Source organism: Oryctolagus cuniculus, chromosome 10 (genome assembly GCF_964237555.1).
Source record: "Oryctolagus cuniculus chromosome 10, mOryCun1.1, whole genome shotgun sequence".
Classification (NCBI taxonomy): domain Eukaryota; kingdom Metazoa; phylum Chordata; class Mammalia; order Lagomorpha; family Leporidae; genus Oryctolagus; species Oryctolagus cuniculus.
The window spans coordinates 64,234,382-64,262,068 of NC_091441.1; the positions used below are offsets into that span (position 1 = coordinate 64,234,382).

Here is a 27,687-nt window from a genome sequence, read left to right on the forward strand (position 1 = left end):
ACAGTAGGCTACACCACCTAGATGTATGCCAACCGTGACAAAAATCTAATAACGCATTTCTGCAGCACATGTTGTCAAATGGCACCAGACTGTAGTTGTACTTCTTGCTTTAGAAAAAGGGAAATAAATCAGAAAGGTGATGGGAAAACTAAAATTTCCCAAATAACCATTCTTGCTGCTGGTATACAAATACCAGAGCAAAAAAGGGGGGGTATTCTCATTTTCTTTAGGGGTATTTGAAATATTAAGAGGTCCACATAAGTACAAGTCACACTATCTGAGGTGTTATGTTATTTTTATGATACTGTGGTCCTGTGCTAAAATGTCAGCTTGGATGCTAGGTCAGCATATTGCTACTTCACTCACTGTAATTATTAGAGATCAGAGGTTCCTTGTACATCATTCTGCCCAGTACTGCCTTGTGTTTTACTTAAAATCTCCCACATTTTTAAACTATCACTTGCTCAAATATATAGGCTTATTCATAATTAAATCTCCACCAATAATATAAAATTTTATAATGTGTGCTTCAACTATTTGTTTCTTTCAAATGATTCAACAATTTTACATAAAACTTATGGATTCTAACACAGGAGAAATTGAACAGAAATAAGTAAGAATGTCTATGACTTTTCTGAAGAATTTAAATCAGAAATTGTGACAAAAGCTCCAAAACATCTCCTTTTTTTTTTCCCCTTTCCACTCACTCCCCTTTCTTGCCCCTTCCTGCCCCCAGAAATCCTGGGGCACCCAGGACCCATAATCATATTTCCCTCCAGGCTCCCCCGTGGCACTGAAGCAAGATAAGAGGCCGCAGACGTGGCAGGTGCCACTGGAGCCAATTCTGCCTTACTTTGCTCACCTTAGCACTGGGAGCTTCAGCTTACACATGGCCCTGAAGGACAGCATGTGGTGAGACAGTCAGAGGTTAAACATTACGCTCGATCATTCCCAACCTCAGAGTAACACTCACACTACTCCGCACAATGCCAACAGCAAAGATGGTAAGACTGATAGGTAAGAGGCCGGCGCCGCGGCTCACTAGGCTAATCCTCCGCCTGCAGCACCGGCACACCGGGTTCTAGTCCTGGTCGGGGCGCCGGATTCTGTCCCGGTTGCCCCTCTTCCAGGCCAGCTCTCTGCTGTGGCCCGGGAGTGCAGTGGAGGATGGCCCAAGTACTCGGGCCCTGCACCCGCATGGGAAACCAGGAGAAGCACCTGGCTCCTGGCTTTGGATCAGTGTGATGTGCCGGCTGCAACGCGCCAGCCGCGGCAGCAACGCGCCAGCCGCGGCAGCAATTGGAGGGTGAACCAACGGCAAAAGGAAGACCTTTCTCTCTCACTATCTAACTCTGCCTGTCAAAAAAAAAAAAAAAAAGACTGATAGGTAAGGACTGCATGTGTTTTGCCCTTTCTCGCCTTCCCCAGTGCACCTGCTAGCATCAAGCACACAACCTGGCATCATACACGGGCACTTGAAAAAAATCTGTGGACAGATGGAAGTAAAAGATAAGCTTATTTTCAAAAGTGTTTGAAACACTTGCATGGTTTTTCATGATATGCATTTTCCACAAACATTTTGAAGACTCCTGCAACAGATGAGGATGCCCTGCTGACATAGCTGCAAAGGACATCAACCACAGGGGAGCACCTGTGGAGCGACTTCTGAGAAACACCTGGGAAGGGCACATGTGCCAAGGCACGGTGCCATGGAGCAGGACTTCACCTGTGTGCGCAGAATGCAAGCATTTCAACATACAAGCCAGACTTTCTGAAACAAGGACCACACACACTCTTCGCCAGCAGTGGCCTTACCCACCTGTCTTAAGTCCAGCGTGATTGTGACCCAGTGATACTCTCTCCCGTTTTGAATACTGGGACTTTGCCACCAGTTATTGGTGCCATCGATCGCATTTGAGATGGGATGGCGTTCTGTCAAGAGAAAATAAAGACACGCATTTTTCTCAGGCCTGGCTGGCTTCAGATTTTCGAACATCTAAACTGGTAGAAACGGACAGCAGTGAAGGTGCACGGCTCACGGCTCCCTCACGGCCATCTTCATCGCAGTTCCGGAACGTGTGAGTTTGCGCGCGCGTGCTTCGGGGCGGAAGGGGCAGCGCTTGCCTTTGGGGTTGGCGCTGTTGCCGTCGCAGATCCGGCACTGGGCGTTCCGCAGAGGCCGACCCGGCACGTGCTCCACCAGCTTACAGAACATCTCGGGCCCCCGCTCCCCGCACGTGGCGTTGGTGCTGATGTGAGCATTGCTGGCGAGATTGAGGATGGCAGGAAACAGACCTGGAAGGCACAATTCACCGCATCAGCTGAGCCCTGGAATCCAAAAGGAGGCTCACCCCCGACACTTTGCAGGGGACTCAGAAAGGTGATAAAATCCTTGTGCTAATGGCGGAGGCCTCACACAAAGCGAGCTGTTCAGCAGCGTTTTCTCTCGGTGAAACTGTTCCATGGAGGGGACTCCAACACTGGCTGCAAGAGGTCTTTCCTCTCATCTAAAATCTCTCTCTCTCTCTTTCCCTCCATCTCTCTCTCTCTCTCTCTCCCTCTCCCTCTCCCTCTCCCCCCCCCCCCCGCCTTCTGCTTTCTTTGGTGAAAAAACTTTAGGATACAAAGATCCAATTTTGAAAATTCTCTTTAATTTACTACTAATCTTTCCCTTTGTACCACTCCTTTGTCTTGAATTATTTTTATATTTAAGCGGGGGGCGGGGGGGTGGCGGTGGGATCTGTACCAGATCCAAACTATTATTCAGAAAATAATTTTGGGCGACTGTGAGAAAAGCATCTCCATTAGGCTCTTTAGCTGTTTAATTGTATCTTGGTAAGAGAGGACGAGAGCAGGGCAGAATCTACAGAGACCCGGAAGTTGTGGTGGACAGGACACTGAGGAGACACCCAGGGGAAGGGACACTGTTAACTGAGAGTATGGGCGGGGTCTTGGCATAGTGGGGTTTCTCCCAGTTACTAGCACTTGATCTTCAGAGATCACAGGATAGAATCTTTTCCTTGCACAGAACATTTCTGAAGTGTTTATCTTCCAGTGAGATCTGAAAGAGCACAGTATAACTGTGGCTATATGGAAGGAAGTCAGGCCTCCAATTTTTATCTTTAGGTGCTGCCTAATATGCCCAATGAAATTTTCTCATACTAATGTTTAATACTTTGAATCATAAAATGAAAAGTTATTTTTGTTAGGGCCGCTACATTAAAAGAAAAAAAAAAAGCTCCCCATGCACCCATTAAACAGAGGAACATCTTAGGTAGTCTTTCAAAGGCACCACACACGAGACAGAACTCCTATCAGCAGTTGTGCCCTGACGGAAAGGCCCTATTCGCTCCAACAAGCCCCCAGTCCCTAAGTAGAAAAGTCATTTAATGTTTGTATTCTAGAGCAGTAGTCTTAATTTTGAAACATAACAGACTTATATCACATTTTATATTTAACAAACTTATTTTCGTTTTTAAGGTTATTCTTTACCATATGTTTTAAATGGATTTATTTTTTAATGGAAAAGGAGTAAAAAATGCTCTATGAGGAATCAGATGAATCAGCATGTGTAATTACTTAGCCCCCCAGATTACTGTTTTCATCAGCCGGTAGTCAGATGCGGATGTGAAATGTAAGCTCTCCGGAGTGGCTCTTACCCGGCAGCAGGAGCTGATGCTCATCGCTTGGCACCGAGAGAACGAATCAAGTCCACCCTTCATGCCGACAATATTCTAATAATCTGGCTCTAAGCTTTCTTACGTGCTTAAAAGGTAAAATACAGCACACTTTTCAACTGTGATGTTTTATCCAAGCAGCTAAAGCAACATTTTCCTGGGTTCTACTTCTCACACAAGCATTTAGGTTTTTAGTACAGTCAACTCTGTCCATTGCTGTCACAGAGATGAGTCAAACAAGGAAAATAAACCGAGGTCGCAAGAACGGATCTAATAATGTGCTTGTCCATGGACAACACACACTTGACCAGCTCACAAACGGCCCCCTTTTCCCTATTTGCCCCTAGGTTGCCCAGATTCAAGAGAATTCCTCGTTTCCCACCCTGGGGAGCTACAGGGCCTGGTGCTCCTGGGGGGCAAGGGTAGGAGTCTTGGGGCCACCACACTCCGTCTCCTGGAGCCTTTGCCCTATGTCATCCAGAAAAAGCAGCATGAAGCTCTTGAGCATGAACTTCAGTCACCTGGGCCAGTCACACCCGATTACATTGCAGTCACCAGCATCAGGGGGTTCTTCATGCCAGGCAGACTATGGAGAACTTGTTTTCCCTTACCTGGCTGATCCTCTAAATATACTCTAATTTAAAAAGAATAATAAAAAGACGGGCAAAAAGCTTCGTTAGCACAGCCGTGCAAACCTTGAACGGATCCATTTCCCAAAACACTCCATGTTTTTTTTTCCTTTTTTAAAAATTTGCAAATAAAAATTGTACATATTTACACAGCCACGTTGCTTATCACTAAAACTAAAACTTCCTTTCCAGATAACCCTTTTTTTTTTTTTTTTTTTTTAGAAAATCTTCACTAAAGATTACACCTTGCATAACACACTGACTCTCACTCTGTGGTTACAGAATATACATTATTCCCTGTGGCACCAGATCACATCTGCTAGAAGATGAAGAGCACTGGAACTACGTCCTGGAGAAAGCACGTTGTAAAAAGCTCTTTTTTAGAACTTGCTCAGGTTGCTGACTCATTCAAAGATTGCTGAAATATTTCAATAAAAAGAAGCTACATGAGTGCCAAGCAAGACAAAGGGACATCAAAGACTGAGAAAGGACATTAGGGTCAAGACCCCACCAAGAAGAATGGTTGCATTCTGTGTATTTATGCATTTATTTAAACTGGCACATGAAAATTATACCTATTTATGGGGAACCGTGTGATGTTTTGACAGATGCGACATTGTGGAATGCTCCAATCAGGCTAAACATACCCACCTTCTCAAATATAAAAGTTTGATTTTACACATAAAGATGTATCAAAAGCAGAACAAAGCATGACACATGTGACAATTTTCCCATTACTTAGCCATGTACTCAATAGTTAGACTACACATTTTTGTTAAGAGAAAGATGGCCCAAGTGCTTTGGGCTCCTGCAACCATGTGGGAGACCCAGAAGAAGCTCCTGGCTCTTGGCTTCAGCCTGGCCCAGTCTTGGCTGCTGTAGCCATTTGGGGAGTGAACCAGTAGATAGCAGATTCTCTCTCTCTCTCTCTCTCTCTCTCTCTCTCCCTCTCTCTCTACCTTTTAAATAGACATATCTTTTTAGAAACATTTACTTTAGTTACTGTGCCTACAACACTAATTTCTACTTTTTTCTGCCATCCAAGATGCACACTGGAGTCTTCCTCCCTCCAGGACTGAACTAGCAGCTAAAGGCTTTGTACGCCAAACTCCACCAGGCGTGCAGTCAGTTCCTTCTATTCACCCGCAGTTTTTGTCTGCAGTGCCCTCCTCTCACGGCCTTCTGCAATGCATTTCCATGCCCTGCTCATCAACTGGAAAGTTCCCCTGACAACACGAGCGGACGACGTGGTTCTGTGCTGGAGGACACCCTGGCTACCACACAACTGCCACGGTTCTCACCTGACAGTTTCAGATAGTTTAAAAATTCAGTGTCAGACGCTCCTGGGTTTTTTCCTTAGCAAATGTGTTTTTTCCATCTTAAACATAAAACATCTAAAACAATCAGATTAGGCCGAGACTCGTTACAACTTCTTCATCAATACTTTGTATATGATACAGAGTCAATGATTCACAGCCTCAATTCACTTGTAAAAGAAGTGAGGTTTCTTTCCATTTTGAAAAAAAAAAATAGTGTTTGAGCCCCATGAAATGGTGTATTTCCTAATCCTTCTTCAAAATCAAAGTGATGTTTTGAAAAGATTTTCAATTCTTAGCTAAGGGATCTGGGACAATATTTTCAAGGCAATTTTTTCCCAGACTGAAATGAAGGATCATAAATATTTTATATAGTTAAATAATCAAAGAGGCTTCTGATGTCTGGAGTTTTTATTATGAAAAACAACCAAACTTCTAATTCAATCTATGGAAACCTTTGGCAAAGTAGCAATTTAAGTTTCTACACTGAGAAACAGATGAGTTTTTCCTAAACATTCATGCATTTTTTCTGTTTACCCAATGCCCACCTCCCAAGTCTTACCATTTATCCACATAAACATTTACAAACTGATTAGAGAAGGAAATCCAGAATTAGAAGCAAACTCCCCTGTTTCTCAGCACTCTTTGAAACATGACAATCACCTGATTAAACAATAAAAACAGAACCTTGAACCATGGTCAATGGCATTATTTAGTGAAAATACTGGAAGCATTAAGTAATATTCCAGGATAATGATGACAATGGTATCCAGGTATTCTAATAACATATTCCAGGTTAATAATGTTAAGGTAGTGTCATGGAATGGGTTTTGCAGGAGGATACAAGAATTCAGAGTACTAGAAGTGCATGCTCCTGAGTCAGTGTCAGTGTGAATGTGCAGTCAATTTCAGTGAGCGCCTCTTGGGTGTGCAGCACCATGCCAGGCACCTCCCAAGGAGGCTGAGATGAATGACTCGGTTCTTCCTGACCCCAAGGCTCTCACAGTCAAGAAGGAAAGAGAGAGGTCTACTCTCAGGTGTTGTTAAGTACAACATTTTAAACAGCAGCAATATTAAAAAACACTAGATGAGAGGTTCTAGAGTAAGAAAGCCAGTAAGGTGTGATCCACGCAAAAGTACAAGGTCATGACCTGACAGGCGTGGGTCCAGACTCTTAACGGTTCACTGCTCTTCAGACCAAGGTCAATTGCCCTCCCTTTTCACCTTCCATGTATCCACCCACGCCCTACTCCTCCTTCAAGCTAAGCCCAGATCGCCTCTGAACCCCGGGCGAAGGTCAACATCCCTCTTTTACCCTAGCCTAAGTCAGCACGCCCCACCACTGCGCCCACCACTCACACAGAGACTAGTAACCTGTCGACCTGTGTCTAATCCAGCTGCACAGCTATAGGGTGCCTGGAGAAGTCTGGAATTAGAAGTAAACCACCTTATTTCTCAGCCCTGTCTTTGCCTCCCACCCCCCCACCCCACACACATACACCCCATATCAGGCCATTTTCTGTTACTGTAACAAAATATCTGAGACTACATTGCTGATAAGGAAAACGGGCTTAGTGATTGATTCAAGAGCATGCTGCCACCATCTGCCTGGCTCTGGTGAGGGCCTTCCGGTTATGTCAGAACATGGCAGATGACATCACTGTACGAGTGCAGGCAAGAGGGAGATCCAATGGCAAGACAGGAAGCAAGAGAGATCCAGGAGCAAGGCTTGCTCTCTTTATAACAACCTGCTCTTAGGGAAACTAACCAGGGCCTCTCAAAACTCCATCAATCACTTCCAAGAGTGATGTCCCCTGCTCCCATTAGGCCCCATCTCTTAAAGGTCCCCAGCCCATCAACCCCAGGGACGAAGCTTCCAGCACATGAAATCCTAATGACACATCCAAATCCTAGTGCCTGTAGCCTTCTCCAAAACATAATAACAACAGTTGGCTAATCTGTGAGTCTCATTTGCCTTAGATCAGCATCCAGCCCATGTGAATACCCAAAAATGCCTGAATGCAAGAATGAATAAATGAAGGACAGAAGGAACTACTCTTACTCATGGACCACTAAGAAGTGCACAGAACCCAAGGTGTAAAATGTAGGCCCTCATCCTGGTTCCACTACTAAATAACCAAATGTCTCAGCGCGAGACAATCTCTCAAGTCTCTGTTTTCTCAACTGTTCAATTATTGAGTCTTCTTTTCCTAAGATGCTGTGATTCCAGAATTCTCCTTTGATACAGTGCCAGGTGGCGGAGCACTGGCCCACAGGCTTTGCCCAAGGGATCCGGTAGCACCAAAAAGCTCAAGCACCCTGGTAGGAAGGTGCTTTGACTGAAGCATTGGGAGCAGGAGTTGATGTGGAGGAAGAAGGTGAGGAGGTGACAGAGGTGACTCTGTTGGTCTCCTTCCCTCTCCTCCTCTAGGAACCTATGCATCCCTGCCCAAGGGCAGCCAGGAGACCCAAGAGCTATGGCCCCAGGTGGATAGAGAAGGTGAGCGGTGGTAAGTGCGCGGCTCCCCTGCAGCCAAGCTGAGCTGACATCACGCTCAGTGATGTCCTCAGTGAGTGACCTGACCAGCAGGTCTGGAGCAGCAGCTGCCACCTGGGCCCTCAAGGCATCCAGGTTGCTTGGACCAGCCTAGAGAAAACCATTGCAAGTTACACAATAGCTTCAGCCCTTCCCTCCACAGAATAAAATCACCCTCCCAAAATATAAGTTACTATCCGTTTTCTTGTGCCTCGCCTTCCAGCACAGGGCCAGGGCTCCCCATGGAGGACCACAGGCGTATAGGAAAGGAGAGAGAGGGAGAGAGGAAGAAAGGGCGCAACTGAAATTACTCACGGGGCACACCCCAGCAAGCTCAGGGCTTCCTTATAAGCTGCGGCAAACTTCGTCCGAACCCAAAGTATTTTCTCCCCAGAAAACAGTGCAAATACAGCAGGACGGTGTGAAGCGGGTGTATTGGAAACTATGTTTTTCCTCCACATGCCTTCCTGGGCTTGCATATTTCTCAGAGGCCTTATCCCTGCTTCTGATTGGCCAGCCAGGAGCAGCTCCTGAAACACCAGCCCCCTCCTCTCACTGTCCTTTTCCCTTGAGAAACCCGTGACCCAAAACTTGGTGCAGGCCTTAAAGGAACTCTGTTTCCAGTTATATTCATTATAAATTAAAAATAATTTTTAATCGCCACTAAATGAACTTTTTAATATTACTTAATATTTAATATTAGATTTTATAGTATTCTCAAAACAATGAAATAGTCAAACATCAAAGCTATACATTTCTTGCTGGCTTAATGTAAAACAGGGCTCTTATTTCCAATGAGAATTTTTCCTAAGAGTTACCGATTCCTTATTTTATTACTGAAAGAAAGAAATATGTTAACACTCAGAGCATTCTTTAAATGAAGGCCATCCGAGTCACCTCCAGCTTAGGAGCCCTTTCAACTTGAAACAGAGGAGAGCTCCCCTCCCCCTCCTCTGCCTCTGCCCCCAATACAAAGACTTGGTCTTTGGATTAAACCAATTTAATCATTGATGGCTGTGAGTAAAAGAAAAGCTTAAGATAGTCTAGAGATTTGACTGGGTGAGCACCAGGGCCCTTTCCAATACCCTTACAGAAAAAAAGGAGAGGGAGAAGGTGGCAAGGGAGAGAGAAAGAGGAGGGAGAGAGAGAGAAAGGGGGAGAGGGAGGCAGAGAGAGAGAGAGCCACACAGCCAGAGAAGAGGCAAACCCAAATTCCTGGGCTCCTAAGAGGCTGGCGATTAACACAGTTGACTTTTTCCCCTCTCATGAGAACAGGAAGAGGAGTAGAAAACAAGAGAGTGGTGAGTAACAAAAAGAGGCAGCAGGGTTTTGCTGGGTTCCACATCCACACCCATGTCCTCGCGGTGTCCTTGACAGAGAGAGAGGGTTTGACTGCAAGATAAGCAAACGGGAGGAGGAGGAAGCTGGGTACAAACGTCGTCTGCGTTATCAGGATGTGCAGGCTTCCCCCTCGATGCCTGCTTCGTACTCAGACTCAATGACACTGGGTGTTCACTGGGCCTCCACGTTTACGGTTGCAGAGAAGAACACTGTCATTCGCTCATCATGGAGTGGTGACAACTGAAATACTCTACCTGATCAAAATCGTTACTGCACATAAAGAAAACACAAAGGCACTGCTACATGCACATACATTTAGAACTTCCAGTCATTCCCCATGTGGTGAAAAAGTTGCTGCCCCTCTCTCCTTCCAAATCCTTAACTGGAGTGGCCTTGGCTTAGAGGAATTAAAAAACAAATGCAGACTTTGAGTAACAAGGCTGTCACTTTGCGTGACAACCCTGCAGCCACTTTGCTTCTGTCATTTACAATGCTTGGAATGCTTATGGCATTTGTTTAATTAAATACTCAAAATGCCCATTAAGTCAGCATTTTCTAATCACACCACTCGCTTCCAAAAACCATGGACTCTTCTAGAAACGCTTCAAGGTCTTCGTTCTTCCTTTGTTGTTTCTTCTGCTACTTCTCATGTTATTCAGTTACATTTTGAAACCTACGCAGCCCTGGGAATTCATCTCAAGTGTTACTGAGCTCTGTGTCCTGAGCGTGCAACTTGTGGCGCCCCCCCTTGGCGCAGTGCCCTGCTGAAATTGTCTCAAAGTTTTCGAAAATTTAAACCAAGATGGCTCCATTCTCATCCTGCACTGGCTCCTCAAATGAAGTACCTGGTCCTGCAGGTGCCTAGCAGTACCTTCAGTAAGGGAGTGTCCTTACAACTGTCCACTGACCCTCTGATGAGATAGATGGCTTCGCACCCGAGGTGTCAAATGTGGCTGCATCCACCAGATGAGAGATTTCATTCCAGTGCACATCTAGAAGGCCATCTCACCAAGAAGTCACTTCAGACCCCTTTCACCTTATGGATCTCTCACTAACTCTGCCTGTCAAAAAAAAAAAAAAAAAAAAAAAGAACAGTGTTGGGGCCACCGGTGCTTTGGTGCAGCAGAATAAAGCGCTGGCCTGCAGCACCAGCATCCCATATGGGCTCTGGTTTGAGTCCTGGTTGCTCCACTACCGATCCAGCTCTCTGCTACGGCCTGGGAAAGCAGTAGAAGATGGCCCAAGTGCTTGAGCCTCTGCACCCGCATAGGAGACCCGAAAGAAGCTCCTGGCTCCTGGCTCCTGGCTTCAGATCAGCTCAGCTCTGGCCGTGCAGCCATTTGGGGAGTGAACCAGCAGAGGGAAGACCTCTCTCTCTTTCTGGCTCTACCTCTCTCTATAATTCCGTCTTTCAAATAAATAAAATAAATCTTAAAAAAAAAAAAAAAAGAACAGTGTTCACTCTCTCCAGTGTTTTGTCTCACCTTCTCTCCACTCAACTTCAGCTGGATCTCCACTGCCTTGAATCACTAACGCCACCCTATTTCAGGGCTCCATCAGCATCTTTCGTGCCAAACTCAACTAGCAGTTCACTTTCCACTGACCTGGCCCCACAGTAGGTTTGGTCAAAGTGACCTTTCCCTCCGTCTAGAACCCTTTGTGGTTCCCATACAATATCGCACACTACAGGCACATCACACACCAGGCCAGACTCCTACTGCTGCCTCTGTGACAGCCCTTTGGCGTCAGTCTCTTCTGCTCCCTTCCTGGAGGTCTCCTGTGGACTGAGTTCCCATGGAAAGTAGAAGACTGCTACCCGTCGTGCCGGCCCCCTGTCATGGAGACACAGCCATGCGCCGGTGCAGCCTCATCCAGACGTGGGGAAAGGTGAGAAGGAGTGTAGTTTCCCAAAATGCTCCCTGCGCCAGTGAGAAGCAACAGGAAGTATACTGGGGGGGGTGGGGGGGTGGAAGTGTGGGTTTTCTACCCTGCATGTCCATCATTTCCTTGTTAGATATTTTCGTTGCTGACCTAGCTCGTGTTGTGAAAAGGCATCAAATATGTGAAAAGAGACGAACACACTACACATGGAATGACTGCAAACTCAACAGTGGCGAAAATAAAAGCAGAGTCAGTTTTCTCACAAGCACAGCTGACCTTCCAGAGGCAGGAAACACTGTTATGGCTCCCTGTGGTCCACGCACAGTGTAAGAACAGTGCCATGAGAAAGGTTAATAGGGAGGCACACACTTCATATAGCAGATAAGATGCCACTTGGGACACCATCCCAGGTGGGTGTGCTTGGGTTCAAGCCCCCGCTGTGCTCTGGATTCCAACTTCCTCATACTGTGCACCCCAGGAGGCAGCAGGTGATGGCTCAAGTACTTGGGCCCCTGCCGCCCACAGGGCAGACCCAGGCTGAACTGCTTCCTGGCTTTGACCTGGCATCATTTGGGGACGAATTAGTGGATGGGAGATCTCTCTCTTTCTCTCTCTTTCTCTCTCCCCCCGCCTTTGCCTTTCAAATAAGTAAGATACATAAATAAAAATTCCAAAAATTACTAAACTCATGTTAAAAATGTTGCAATGCTATATTATTAAGGACAATGGACAGTGATCCTTAGCACTCACAGATTTGATAACTATGAGTGAACTACACACAAGGTAGAGAGAACTGAAAATTCCTCAGACTTTAACACACACAAACTGCCTGGGGACTTTGTTAAAATGCTTTCTGATTCTGCTGGCCTGGGCTGGTGCTGAGAAGCTTCGTGTCTAACAGGCCCCTGGGGTCCTGCTTTGAGCTCAATGGATTAGTTCATCTCTCAGGCTTTCTCCAGCTCTCGCACTCTGGGTGCAGCCAATTCAGTCAAGCTTGGCACAGAAGTCACCAGACTGACCAGTTAAATGATGCTCCCTCCAGCAAAGATTCTGCCACTGTTTAATTTAACCAGAACTCCAGATCCCCCCATTTTTAGAGGACAGCAGTGCTTCTATGAAGGCAACGGTTTTTTGCTTACTCTGAAGAGGGAAGATCTTCAAGGGCTCCAAGTCAAAGACAGAACATATGGCCATAGTAACTGAGCACCAAACAGAAATCTATTAAAACAAACCTGTGCAGTTCAGGGCCCATCCATGCAGGCACAGCCCACAGCCAGAAGCATGGATGTCTCAAGGCTTTTTTCCGCAAAAAGCATAAAATCGTTTAAAAAAAATCTAAAAATAAATTCAAGACCAATATGCTGCATAACAAAATTTTTTTCCAAAGGAAATTAAAGATAGGAACATCCACACCATTTACACAGCAAATCTCCCAGACACAAAGCATCCGGACAGGGAGCTCCTGGCTGGCGGCGTGGTAGACACTGACAAGCTGTTGTCTGCTCGCCACTGGACCTTGCATTTGAGCTGCCAAGGGAGGGTGCAGGTCCAGGTGTGAGTTTTCAAATAACCTCCGACAGCACAAGCACACTGACACAGGTGGGCTCAGCTTCCTGCCCAGAGAAGCTGGAATGTCAAGGTCACACTTTGTCCCTGAGCCCTCCCCAACCCCAGCACTTTATTTATTTTTTGTTTTTGCTCTTTTTAAAAGCAGATACTTAAAATGATTTCCCTTTTATTTTCTAGGTTCTTCCCCATATTGTATTTGTATTATCGTAATACAGGCAGAGAGAAAATTCACTGTACTGAGGGCCTCCCAAAAGTGTGTGCAAAAATGAACTACACGATGAGCTTGTTTGCCACTAACTTGTTTGAAATCCATGCAGTTTTTTCATCAGATATAGTTTTCCATGAACTTTTCGGAGATTTCTCAAGTTGCCACATTTTAGTAATAAAGAACCCAAAATCCAGGCTGGACCTCACTAATAAATTCCTTCTTAAATCACACTTATGTACGTCTTCTTTAACACAACTTTTTTTTTTATTATTTATTTATTTGTTTGAAAGTCAGAATTACACAGAGAGAAGGAGAGGCAGAGAGAGAGGTCTTCCATCCGATGGTTTACTCCCCAACTGGCTGCAATGGCCAGAGCTGTGCCGATCTGAAGCCAGGAGCCAGGAGGTTTTTCTGGGTCTCCCACGTGGGTGCAGGGGCCCAAGGACTTGGGCCATCCTCTACTGCTTTCCCAGGCCATAGCAGAGAGCTGGATCGGAAGTTGAGCAGCCGGGTCTCGAACCGGTGCCCCTATGGGATGCCGGCTCTTCAGGCCAGGGCGTTAACCCGCTGTGCCACATTGTCGGCCCCACAACTTTTAAAACTAACAAGTAGGCCGGCGCCGCAGCTCACTAGGCTAATCCTCCGCCTTGCGGCGCCAGCACACCGGGTTCTAGTCCCGGTCGGGGCACCGGATTCTGTCCCGGTTGTCCCTCTTCCAGGCAAGCTCTCTGCTGTGGCCAGGGAATGCAGTGGAGGATGGCCCAGGTGCTTGGGCCCTGCACCCCATGGGAGACCAGGAGAAGTACCTGGCTCCTGCCATTGGATCAGCACAGTGCCACAGTGCGCCGGCACAGCACGCTGGCCGCGGAGGCCATTGGAGGGTGAACCAACGGCAAAGGAAGACCTTTCTCTCTGTCTCTCTTTCTCTCTCACTGTCCACTCTGCCTGTCAAAAAAAAAAAACAAAAAAACAAAAAAAAAAAAACAACAAAAAAAAACTAACAAACTAACAAGTAAAGACCAAATGCCCTGTCTTGTTACACACCTGACAAACAGAAGAGTGTGATTTTTCCATTCAGTTCTAACAGGCACTTGCCCACTTACCCTTTCTCCTCTTCCCATGAACTCTGACCTCTCCCAGCTGTTTCTCCAAGCCCCGGGCTTCAGCCCTGAAGAACTCTGCCAAGGTTGGGGGACCTCAGTTGCTTGCCGGAGAATGCCAGCCCTTCTTTCAGCTTCTGGCACCAGTGTCCCCAGCAGCCAACACAGCACTGCTTTCAGTCTGGCCTGTGTTTCCTCTCAGGGACTGAATTTCTCAGCGCTCCTCACGTGGGAGGTGCTGAGAAGGATTTGAACTGAGGATGTAAACTGAGGTTGACTCAAGAGGAAAATCCAATTAAACATTAGTGGTAACCAGGACAGTATCTGAAATTAGCTTGCAGGTGTCTGTGTGTGATGTGACATGGGCTGCCCTACTCATATACAACTACTAGTGGTACAATGTGGGATGCACCTCCCGGGGGGACTCAGCTGAAGTTCCACTCAGGAACACAGCCCCCTGCCACAGCCACCTGTTAATTCTGTCTCCAAGGACACCAGCACTTTGCTAACTAGCAGGGTAACGCCAGTAATGCACTGTGGGTAAAATTAGTGGGTTGTTAACTGTTAACGGTGTGATGGATAGAAATGGATCTTCACTGGAGACCCTGATGGGATCAAAGCAACTACATCAACTGAGATGTTTTAGAGGGACTTCTGCCCGTGGCGGAGTCCTGGGTGTGACAAGGCCTCCCTCCAGAACACCACGACGCTGGATAAAACTTTCAGAGCAACCATTTCAGGTCTTTGAAAATCAAATGAAAACAAAGGGGGAAAATTTTCTTTGTGAATAATTGCCAGGAGCAAGCGTTTAGCCAAGCCAAGCCGTTAAGCTGCTGGTGAGGAACCCACATCCCACATTGCAGTACCTGGGTTTGCGTCCTGGCTCTGGATCCTGACTCTACCTTGCTGCTTGCACACACCCCCGGAGGCAACAGCAATGGCCCACATGATGGGGTTCCTGCCATTGAAGTAGAAGGTCTGGACTGAGCTCCTGGCTCCCAGCTTCCTCGCCCATTCCCATACGTTCCACGCATTTGAGAAGTGAACCAGTAGATGGGAGATCTCTGTGCCTGTCTGTCTCTCTCCCTCTCAAATAAACATAAAAAAATTTTTTTTCAGATTGCTAGTGTTTCAGGTAAGTGTAGGGGAATAGATCTGCCTTCCTCCTGGGGTTATGGCACCCTCATCTCAGCCCACGGGCTGGTACCTGCGATGGCGGTGCTAACCATGACAATCAGCAGAGTCACCGCTAGGGACGTCTGGCTTGCTCCGGATGACGGGCATACCCAGTGATGGTCTCATCAAAAGTAGCGCACTCTGTGGAAAATCCACAAGGAAAGCTCATCTCTGGGCTTGCCTAAGGTGCCTTTCCCAGCAGGGACAAGTGACAGACAGCTGGATCAGCCAACGGAAGGAGGAGATCTGGAAACACAAGGGCTACAGAAGGACTTGATCAGATCTCCATAGGCCCCCAAGCTTTGTTATTTAAAAAAGAAAATGGAGAAGGAAGGAGGAAGACAAGAAGAAAATATTTATGAAAACGTTTCACAACAACCAAAAAGGACTCAAAACCAATTCACTGAAAGCCTACACATTATACATATTTTTTGAGAAAAATTACAGATCTAAGTGAATGAAGCAATAATTCTTATTCAAAAATAGGAAAATGCAATATTGTGAAACAGCGCTTCTGTCCAAATTGGTTTATAGGTTCAGTCTAATTGCTATCCAAAGCTCAGCCAGCTTTTGTGGAGAAACTGGCAAGCAGATGCTATGGAAATGCAAAGGATCTAGACGAATCACAGCAGTTTAGAAAAGGTGAATGAAGCTGAATCACCTACACTTCCAATTTCAAAATGTGTTATACAGCCAAAGGAAGCCACGAAGCCCAATATTAGCTGAAGAACCAGTATCTGACTCAATGGAACAAAATACACAGGGCATGGAAATATACATTTACATTTAAAGTCAACTGATTTTTGGTGAAAGTACCAAGGGTTTTGTCTTTTCAACAAATAGCAAAGATACTGCTGGAAGCCTTGACTATCCATATGTAAACCATGAATGGGGATCCTGCCTTCTCGCCATATACAAAGTTAACGCAAAATGGATCCTAGACTAAATGTAACAGTTAAACAAGAAAACTTCTAGAAAAAAAAAGAAACATAAGCTCAAACTTCCATGACTTTGGATTAGGCAAAGAATTCTTAGATATGACCAAAGGAATAATCTAGAAAAAAACTGATATATTAGACTTCATCAAAATAAAAACAAATAAAAACATGGCATTTTGAAACACAAATGAAAAGACAAGCCACACATCAGAGGAAAAAAGTTTCAAAATAAATTTCTAATAAGAGACTTTTAATGAGAAAATATTAAAAATTCTTACCACTCAATACCAAGACTATAAATAATTAATTTAAAGTTGGGCAAAATATCTGAACAGGAATTTCAGTGAAAACAGATGAACAACTAACAAGTATGTGAAAAGATGCTCAATGTCATTCATCACTGGAGAAATGAAAGTCAAAACTATGAGATATGACTTCAAACCCATTAAAATGCCCAGCATCACAGAGACAATGGGCCACCGTTGTGGGGCAGCAGGCTAAGAAGTCTCCTGCAATGCCAGCATCCCATAGAGTACCAGTTCCAGTCCTGGCTGCCCCACTTCCTAGCCAGCTCCCTGCTAATGTCCTTGGGAAGGCAAGAGAAGATGGCCCAAGTACCTGGGACCTTGCCACTGTCATGGGAGATCCGGATGGAATTCTTAGCTCCTGGATTTCTCCTGGGCCAGCCCCAACCACTGGGAGACTGAACCGGAGGATGGAAGATCTCTTTCTCTGTCTCTCCCTCTCTCTATATTTGTAGCTCTGCCTTTCAAATAATAAATAAGTCTTCCTAAAAAGATAATGCATAATGTTGACCAGGATGTAGAGAAACCAGAAAGCTCATATACTGCTGGCTGGAATGCAAACAGCACAGTCACTCTAGAAATCACTGGGAATTTCTTTAAAAACTTAAACTAAGATTACCGTAGAATCCATATCCAGCTCCTAGAAATGTCACTCAAGAAAAATGAAACCTACCTCCAAAGACATTCACATGAATATTTACAGCATGCTTCCTAAGAACTTCAGACTAGAAACCATCAAAATACCTATCAATGATGATTAACTAAACGAAATTGATGGATCTACATCATGGACAATTATTAAGCCAAAAAGGTGGTGCAAATTACTGACACATGCAACACAGACTTAGAACACATCACATTATGTGAGAGAGGCTAGACACAAAAGACTACACTAGGGACTAGCATCATGCTCTAGCCAGCATCCCATATGGGCACCGGTTTGTGTCCCGGCTGCTCCACTTACGATCCAACTCCCTGCAAATGGTCCGGGAAAAGCAGTGAAAAATGGTCTAAGTGTTTGGGCCCCTGCCACCCACATGGGAGACCTGGATGAATCTCCTGGCTCTTGGCTTCAGCCTGCACCAACCCTGGCTGTTGTCGCCGTCTGGGGAGTGAACCAGTGGATGGAAGATCTGCCTCTCTCTCTCTCTCTCTCTGCAAGTCTGCCTTCCAAATAAATAATAAAAATTTACAAAGAAAGAGAGAGACTACATACCAAATGATTCTCTGTGTATGAAATGTCCAGAAAAGGCAAATATCCAAGCACAGAAATCAGATGATTGCTGGGGCTTGTGGGGAGCAAGCCGGACTAGACTGAGTTACTGGAATTAAGACTTATTCTATGCATCTGCTCTCCCACAATGTGGCGTTGGGAGAGAAGTAAACAGCTTCCGCACAGCTGCCTCCAGTTCAACCAATTAACTGTAGGACTTGCTCCTGATTGGAGAGCAGCGTACTCGGCGTGTGGGCAGCCGAGTTGGGATTGGCGGAGGAGGACTATAAAGGAGGAGAGAGACGGCATGCACCAGGAACATCTATGGGGAACATCTAAGGGAACCCGTGCAGCCCCCGAGAGAACCGGCCGGCGGTGTGCCGCTCCCCTGCGGAAGTGGGGAATGCGGCCAGGGGGAACTGCCCTTCCACGGAGGTGGAAGGGATAGTAGCCAACCCGGGAAGAACCAGCAGCAAACCCGGGGAGGGCCGAGCAGACGAAAGAACAGCGCAGGGTCCTGTGTCGTTCCCCCACGAAGACGGGGAGCGACATAATGGTGCCGTGACTCGGATAGGAAACCTAGGACGGATAGCAAACTTAGGAGGGAAGAAACGGGAAGAATTGGGAAAATATCGGAGAGAGAGACTAGCAAACAGCCTAGGGAAAAGCCGGACGAAAAAGGAGCCGGAAGAAGCTATTGAAAGCCTAGGCATAGACTCAGATACGGACTACGGGGGGAAGCTGGGAGAAATCTCTAAGGTCGAAAGTGAAAGTGAACGCTAGAACAAACAGACTCGGACGCGGACTGTGGGGAGAGGCCAGGAGAAATGAGGGAGGAGTATTGTTGGAGGAAAGCTTGGGGAAACATACCGGGTAGAGAAAAATGTTAGGGAAATTGAAGCCGCGGGGGGCAGGCCGAGGCGGATACGAAAGCCACTCTGGGATTCTCAAGTTAGCCCGGGAATAGGAGGCGAAAAGTTGAAACTAGAAGCTGAAACGTGAGCCTGGTTGGGATCCGTCTGATTAGCCCGGGGAGCAAAGGACGGGAAGCCAAACCGTGGGGCGGAGACGTACGCTGGGTTGAATTCGCCAGGCTAGCCCGGGGAACTTGGATTGAATGCTAGTGGTGGAGACGCAAGCTACGCTGTGTTACTCGCGGAAGCCGCCGCGTGCAGAGAGAGCACGGGGCGTGAATAGATAGGGAACGCTGGCGTAGGCCGTGGTTCAGACGCGAAAGGGTTAAGCGTGGAGACTGCGGAGCGCACGAAGCCAAGCCGCGCAAAGCCGGGAAACCGCGCAGATGAGAGACGCGGGCTGAAGCGGCTCGGCGGGAAAGCCGCGGAGAAATAGCCTCGGGGCGGAGCCTGCCGGCAGGGCGAGGCGCCGGGAAGCTGCGGGGATAAGAGAAACAGAAGTTTTAGAAGTAAAGTGAGAGAAATAGGAATGCTGGAAGATAGAAGTAAAATGGGAGAAATAGGAATGCCCGGAGATAGAGAAATAGAGAAAAATAAGGCCTCCCCTCAACATGGCAATGAGAAAGCTTGCATTCGGTCTGCCTGATTAAGTGAGGCGATGAGCACGATGAGCACCTGCGGCGGCTAGCAGCTTATGCGCCGCAGGTCACCGAAGATAGGCACAAACCAACACTAATAAGTCTTCCCCACAAAAAGGCAATGAGAAGGCTTGGATTCGGTTTGCCTGATAAGTTTTGTAAACACCTGCAGGCAGTTCTAGCAGAGCAGAGCATGCGCTGCAGGGCACCGAACACAGGCACGCATCAGCGCCTAAAGACCTCCTCACAACATGGCGAAGAGAGGACCCGGATTCGGTTTGCCTGATAGGACTTGTAAGAGCCTGTGGCAACTCTAGCAAGTAGAGCAGAGTGTGTGCCGCGGGACACCGAAGACAGGCGCGTATCAACGCTAAAAAATAAAAAGAAAGGGGGATCTGTGGGGAGCAAGCCGGACTAGACTGAGTTACTGGAATTAAGACATTCTATGCATCTGCTCTCCCACAATGTGGCGTTGGGAGAGAAGTAAACAGCTTCCGCACAGCTGCCTCCAGTTCAACCAATTAACTGTAGGACTTGCTCCTGATTGGAGAGCAGCGTACTCGGCGTGTGGGCAGCCGAGTTGGGATTGGCGGAGGAGGACTATAAAGGAGGAGAGAGACGGCATGCACCAGGAACATCTATGGGGAACATCTAAGGGAACCCGTGCAGCCCCCGAGAGAACCGGCCGGCGGTGTGCCGCTCCCCTGCGGAAGTGGGGAATGCGGCCAGGGGGAACTGCCCTTCCACGGAGGTGGAAGGGATAGTAGCCAACCCGGGAAGAACCAGCAGCAAACCCGGGGAGGGCCGAGCAGACGAAAGAACAGCGCAGGGTCCTGTGTCGTTCCCCCACGAAGACGGGGAGCGACAGGGGCTGGGGAGAGGGTGGGAGTGGAGACTGAGTATATATGAGCAGGAGGACAGTTTTTGGAGTCTTAGAAATTTTTCACAGAATTTTGTGGTCATGACTCTATCAGAGTAATTAAAAATGTTTGTAGAAGGGCTAACACTGTAACATAGCAGGTAAAGCCGCTGCCTGCAGTGCTGGCATTCCATATAGGCAACAGTTCTAGTCCTGGCTGCTCTACTTTCTCTCTCTCTCTCTCTCTCTCTCTCAAAGATTTATTTCTTTATTTGAAAGGCAGTATTACAGAGAGAGAGAAGGAGACAGAGAGAGAGAAAGGTCTTCCATCCGCTGGAGCTGCACTGATCCGAAGCCAGGAGCCAGGAGCTTTTTCCAGGTCTCCTATGCAGTTGCAGGAGCCCAAGGAATTGGGCCATCCTCTACTGCTTTCCCAGGCCAGAGAAGAGAGCTGGACTGAAGTGGAGCAGCTAGGACTTGAACCAGCGCCCATATGAGATGCCGGCACTGCAGGCAGAGACTTTACCCTCTATGCCACAGCACTGGCCCCCGCTCCACTTCTGATCCAGCTCCCTACTAATGTGCTTGGAAGATCAGTGGAGAATGACCCAAATCCTTGGGCCCCTGCACTCACGAGGGAGCTCCTGGCTCCTGGCTTTGGACCAGCCCAGCTCTGGCCATTGCCGCCATAAAGGGATTGAGCCAGCAGCTCTCTCTCTCTCTTCCTCTCTCCATAACTCTTTCAAGTAAATAAATCTTAAAAACATAACCAAAAAAACCAGCCAGCCCTTCTGAAGGGGGTAAGCATTACATCATGCCTGGTTTCTATAACTATCCAGGGACTTCCCTTTAAAAAAAAAAAAAAGCAGTTTATGGAAAAATGGAATGAAAAGATAAGTTTATTTTGGTGCAAAAGTTTTGAAATCCATGCAGACCAGGGATCTCCCAAAGGTTCAGAGGAAATCTGTATTATGGAAAAAAACAAAGCATGAACAGTTACAATAATCTAAATTCACTAAGAAAATCATTAAACTATACTTGGAAAACTGCTAGAAGTTTATGATACGTAAATTCCACTGCAATAAAAACTGTTATCACATGGAGATTTGCCCTGTAAGTGCAGGTATAAAATCATGCAGCCTGGCATCTATGTGCTGAAGGATGGTGATGGCAACTGAGGCTGGATCCCTAAAACGGCTTGTATCCTGCCATGGGCTGACGATGGCTGGCAACTGCCTGACGCTGATTCAAAAGTCTGAAATCCAAGACGACCAAAAGCTGCAACTCTATCAAGTTGCTGAGAAGATTTATTTATGTATTTGAAAGGCAGAGTGATAGAGGGAGAGGGAGAGAGGAGATCTTGCATGCACTGGGCACTCCACAAATGGCTCCACCAGCCAGGGCTGAGCCGACCAGGAGCCACGAGCCAGGAACTCCATCCAGGTCTCCAAGTGGGTGGCAGGGACCCAAGTATTTGAGCTATCATCTGCTGCCTCCCACGCGCTCTAGCAGAGATCTGGACTGGAAGCAGAGCAGCCAAGACTCTAACCGGCACCGCAAAAAGGGATGCAGGCTTAGCCACTGCACTACAATGCCCGCCCACTTGTCAAACTTAAAGGAGACAGTCAATGACAGTTTCAGGCCTGCTTGCTAATAAAAACATGTTCATAATGTGTACTGTGCAAGCTGGTGCTTGATCCAAGTTATGCTTTTGTGATGAGCTGGTGGCCAAACTTTAGGGGCATAACCAATCCTTGCATCCCTCCAGTTTCTCCCATGGGTTACCATTATCCACCAAAGACCCTCAACGTTCTATACAGAAAAATCAAGCTGGCTAGGGTCAAGAGACCACAGTAACCAAAAGATTGTTTATTTTCTTAACTAGCAGATTCCTTCCAACATTGTTCTGGAATTATTTTAATACTGAACTTCAAAAGATTCTGTTTATAGAAAACCATCCTACACACAATTTTTCAGAGAAAGTTTTGAGCACATAAAAATGAAGCCCATTTGAATTCAGTCAATTATAATAATTAAAACTAAACCAACAGAGTTAGAAACCATGAAAGACACAGGAGATGTTATGTTCACATTTTGAAAGAGAATAGGCCATTCTTTTATTCAGTAATAAATGATTTTTATCAAACAAAAATCCATCTGTGAAATAAATTCTGTGTGCCTTTGTTCTCTGAGAAGTAGAGTGTGCCTTGGTCCTGAATGCCTGCAGCAGAACAGCTGTTCCCCCCTCCCTTAGGCAAAGTCCTTGAAAGCCAATCAGGTAAAGTTCCCTTTGGAAAAAAAAAAAAAAAACTTCTTTGAAAAATACAACTCAGCAAAATGCCAACAAGCTAGTCAACAATTGCCAACACGTCTGAAGTCACACACAGTGGGATATTCTGCAGTGAAACCCCTTACATGAAAAGGCGATTCCAAGCAGTGGCAATGTGGGGTTTAATTTGAATTCTCTTTCTGTTGACCACGACACCGCTTGGCCTCAGCAAGTGGAGTTATGTTGGTTATGTTCAGAAACAGAAATTATTCCCGAATCTGCACTGACGAACACACGCAGTAGGATTCTTGGGCATTTTTTCATACTTACTTGATATTGGAACTGGGGGATAGAAGGACCACTTTTCACCAGTATACGGTACATTCTAGAAACACAACAAATACTTGTTCACTATCAGAGTTAGTGAACTGCTGATATCAGTGGCTCCACACCCTGAAGTAAGTTTTAGTCGAATACAACCTGAGTTTTAAGGAAAATGGAACTGTATCATCAGTAAATATTAATTCAAGCACAATGCCATTTTTCTGAGGATTGCATTGGTAAATAGAAAATAAAGTTGAATCATCTCTTTAGGGCTAGGCACTGTGATGCAGATTAAGCTGGTGCTCCAGACGCAGGCAATCCCACATGGGCGTGCCTGGCTTCTGGTCTGGCTCCCCTACCTCCACTCCAGCTTCCTGCTGGTGCATCCTGGGAGGCAGCAGATAAGGCTCAAATACTTGAGTCCCCGCCACCCATGCAGGAGACCCTGATGGAGTATCCAGCTCCAGACTTCAGCCTGGCCCAGCACTGACTCCTGCAGGCATTTGGGGAGTAAACCAGCAGATGGAAGATGATCTATCTGACATTGCCTTTCAAAAAAAATACATCATTTAAAAAATAATCCCTTCAAGACATCCAGCCCCTCATCCCATGGTTACCAGATTCTGAGTCTCTTCTTTGTCTACATTTGGATCCCACCCAAGAGCAGAGAAAGTCTCTGAACTGGAGTCAACATTGTTGTGCAGCGGGTTAAGCTACTGCCTGTGACTCGGGCATCCCACATGGGCCTGGTTCAAGTCCCGGCTGCTCCACTTCCAATCTAGTTCCCTGTCAATCAGCCTGGAAAAGCAGAAGATGGCCTAAGTGCTTGAGCCCCTGAACCCACATGGGAGACCTGGATGCAGTTCCTGGCTCCAAGCTTCAGGGTGGCCCAGCCCGGCTTGTTGCAGCCATTTGGGGAGTGGGCCAACAGATGGGAGATCTCTCTCTCTTGGTGTGTGTGTGTGTGTGTGTGTGTGTCCCTCTCTCTCCGTAACTCTGTCTGCCTTTCAAATAAAAAAAGAAATCATTAAAAAAAGGAAAGTCTCTGAACTTAGTTCAGCTGCAAAGTTCTCCCTGATGGCGGGTTCTGGTTTAGGCCAGGAGCTGAGACCCTCAGAAACTTCTGTCCACCCCCTGCCCTAACCTGGTTACCTGATTCTCCTTGTCTGCTGTCCCCGAACCCTGTCTGCGTGACCCACTGAGGCCTCCCAGCCGTCCTGAGCTGGCCCTCTGCCCTTTTCTGTGAGTTTATTTGACTATGTCCTCATTAGTGACTTCTCTAATCCCAGCCGTCTGTCTGCCTGGATCTTTAAATAATGCCCACTGGGTTCTTTTCCTGCCCCTGTCACTCGTCTGTATTGGGACAGTCATTCGTGCAGCAAATACTTACAGAGTCGACTCTGCATACCAGGCACTGTGCTAGATAGTACACATATGAGCAAAAGTCTCTGCCCCCCAGGACAGACAGGCAGGTTAGCAGTCACCAAATGCTATGCTGCTCAGATGTTCAGACAAATCACTGTGGAGGCAGTGAGAGTAAGGACAGGGCAGACGGGAATGAGTCAGAACAAAACAGGTGAGACGAGGAGCTTTCAATAGGTTGGAGGAGTGTGGGCAAAGGTGCACAGGCCTTGATTGCCACCAGCTCACACTAGGGGACCAGGGATGTGACAGAAGGGCCACAACATGGGTAGCAATGCAGGAAAAAGTTGCGGAAGGTCTGAGAAGGATCCCATCACAGAGTACCCGGCACATCTGTTCTGCAGAGAGTGAGAAGCCAGAAAAGCAGTTCAACAGGGGATGGGATGACATGATGAGCTCTGCAGGCCATTCATTCACTCCTGGGGAGCTCTGGATGCCAACGGTTCCCTGCATTCCTTGAAAACTGGTCACAGGCCATGTTAGACTTCATGCCAGCTATTGCTGGAAGTCGGCAGAGCTGCAGATGGGCCAACCTCCAGACTCTGGCTCTGCTCAGTCAGGGGTTGGTCAGTGCAGTACCTCCCTAAGTACCCTGAGCAGCACAGACAGGGAGGGAAAGGGCCTGCAAGGTCAAGGGTGTGTGGCGCACGCCACAGGGACACAGAAAGAAGAATGGCTCTTTACTAATAGTCTGAATATGAATTCCCCCACCTCATGCATGCAGTTCAGGCCCCAAAGTCTTATGATAAGCAGACTAAGAAAGTAGAAACTTAACCCAATCGTGCTATTTAGAGATGGAGCCTTAGGAAATTGATTAGATTAGGTTAGATCGCTAGGGTGGGGCCCTCATGGCTGAACTGATTTATGAGAGATGACACAGATAGACACGCATGCTCCCTTGTCTCCTGTCACATGATGCCCTGTGCCTCCTTGGGACTCTGCCAGTAACACCATCCACATAGGCCAAACCAACGGGGCCTGCTGGATTTTTTTTTTTTTTTTTTTTGACAGGCAGAGTGGACAGTGAGAGAGAGAGAGACAGAGAGACAGAGAGAAAGGTCTTCCTTTGCCGTTGGTTCACCCTCCAATGGCCGCCGCGGCCGGCGCACAGCACTGATCCGAAGGCAAGAGCCAGTTGCTTATCCTGGTCTCCCATGGGTGCAGGGCCCAAGGACTTGGGCCATCCTCCACTGCCCTCCCGGGCCACAGCAGAGAGCTGGCTTGGAAGAGGGGCAACCGGGACAGAATCCGGCGCCCCAACCGGAACTAGAACCCGGTGTGCTGGTGCCGCTAGGCGGAAGATTAGCCTATTGAGCCGCGGGGCCGGCCCTGCTGGATCTTAGACTATGAACCTCCAGGGCTGTGAGTCAAAATAAAGCACTTTTCATTGTAAAGTTAGTCTGCCTCGGGCATTTAGTTATGGTAATGGGAAACTACTCCACTCTTAGTGTACTGGGTGGAGCGAGAAGAGAAATAATGAGCTAAATCCTGATGGGAACTTCTGAACAAGGTCGGCAAAGCAAGTGCCCAGTGAATGCTCAATGGAAGGAAAGAGCAGAGGACAGTAGCAGCGGGGGAATGAGGCCAGCTGGGCCCTGGTGTCACCAGACCCTTGAAGGCACAAGTGCAGGTCAGCAGGCTAGATCAGGAGAGGAGGAGGTAGCCCAGGTTATCCAAGAGAACAGACTATGGGGGCTTTTGTGGTTCATTTAAAGGTGCTGAGAAAGGAGGAACTTAGCACACAGTAACGCCTGGATATGGAAGGCATTTTGTACACTTGAGATGAACTGAAGAATGAACAATGCAATCAACCATCAACCCTGCGATCCCAGATCTCATTCTCAAACATGAGTGACTCTAAATGTCATTTTTAAAAATATTTCTTTATTTATTTGAGAGGCAGAGTTACAGACAGAGGGAGCGAGAGAAAGAGGCATCCCATCCTCTGGTTCACTCTTCAAATGGCCACAACAGCCAGAGCTGAGCCAATCAGGAGCCAGGAGATTCTTCTGGGTCTCCCACATAGGTGCAGGGGCCCAAGAACCTGGGCCATCTTCCACTGCTTTCCCAGGCCATGAAGAGCTGGATCTGAAGAGCAGCAGCCAGGGCTTGAACCGGCACCCATATGGGATGTCAGCCCTGCAGGTGGAGGTTTAACCTACTATGCCATAGTGCTGCCCCCTAAATGTCATATTTGATCCAAAGAAAGAACAGCCTTGGTGAGTGACCAAGTCAGCAAAGCAAGACTGAAACTGGGCTCATTGAAAGTGCAACAATTAAGCATCAACTGAGTACTCACTGGAAAACACCACACAAGGAGCTGCAGGGACACAAAGAAAGAACAGACATTCTCTGAATAAATAGACATTTACTGAGCGATGTCACCAACCCAGGCTCTCCGTGCAGGGATCACACCCAGATCTGAGTGTGGAGCAGTGGGAATAGCATGAAACAGACAGAAAGCAAGTGAGAGCAGTGCGTCTGATCTGACTGTGGGGCACCTGTTACATGCAAAGCATTAAGCTGCAGGCTGCGGCGGGCACAATGGGATCAATGTTCCAACCTGCATTCTACAGACAGGATGGGGATACTGCAGGTCCTGTCTGCTTATCCCAAGCTGTGCATCACTGCGCAGCTGGATCCACAAGCACAGCAAATTAACCGGGTGGTTCTCAATCCTGGCTGCAGAGTGGAACTACAGGGGTAACACCTTTACAATGCAAATGGGGGCCTCATCCCAGACTAAACAAATTATAATCCCCGGTGGTGGGACCTGGACATGGATATGATTAAAGTCTGTGTGACTTAGAACCTGCTCTCTGATGCACAAAGAGCTAGCCACACAGGTGCACCTGGAGCCACCAGGCAGGATAGGAAGTCCAAGGAAACCACCAGCACCCAGATACTGACCCCTAGGGGCTGGCATTCTGGTACAGGGGGTTAGGACAAAGCCAGCATTCCATGTGGGTGTCAGTTCGAGTCCCAGTTGCTCCACTTCCAATACAACTCCCTGCTAATGTGCCGGGGAAAATGGCAGAGGATGGCCTAAGTGCTTGGGCCCCTGCACCCACGTCGGAAACCTGGATGAAGCTCCTGGCTTTGGACTGGCCCAGGCCTGGCTGTTGCGGCTATCAGGAGTGAACCAGTGTCTCTCTGTCTCCCCCTCTCTCTTGGCCTTTCAAATAAATAAACAATAATAAATACTTTTCAAATAAATAAGTAAATCTCTTTTTTAAAAAAGATTTATTTATTTGAAAGACAGAGTTACAGAAAGAGGTAGAGAGAGAGAGAGAGGTCTTCCATCTGCTGGTTCACTCCCCAATTGGCTGCAACGGCCAGAGCTGCGCTGATCCAAAGCCAGGAGCCAGGAAC

At 47.2% G+C, this 27,687-nt stretch overlaps 1 protein-coding gene across 1 annotated transcript in view; it reads right to left on the bottom strand.

Annotated features, from left to right (window-relative positions):
* Window positions 1-27,687, bottom strand: part of LAMA1 (laminin subunit alpha 1) — a 179,446-nt gene that overhangs the window by 141,493 nt on the left and 10,266 nt on the right. The window contains exons 2-3 of the mRNA XM_051851430.2: window positions 2,125-2,295; window positions 1,820-1,932 (exon numbers count right to left, since the gene is read on the bottom strand). Of these exons, the coding sequence (XP_051707390.2) occupies window positions 1,820-1,932; window positions 2,125-2,295 (284 nt within the window). The remainder of the gene's footprint in view (window positions 1-1,819; window positions 1,933-2,124; window positions 2,296-27,687) is intronic.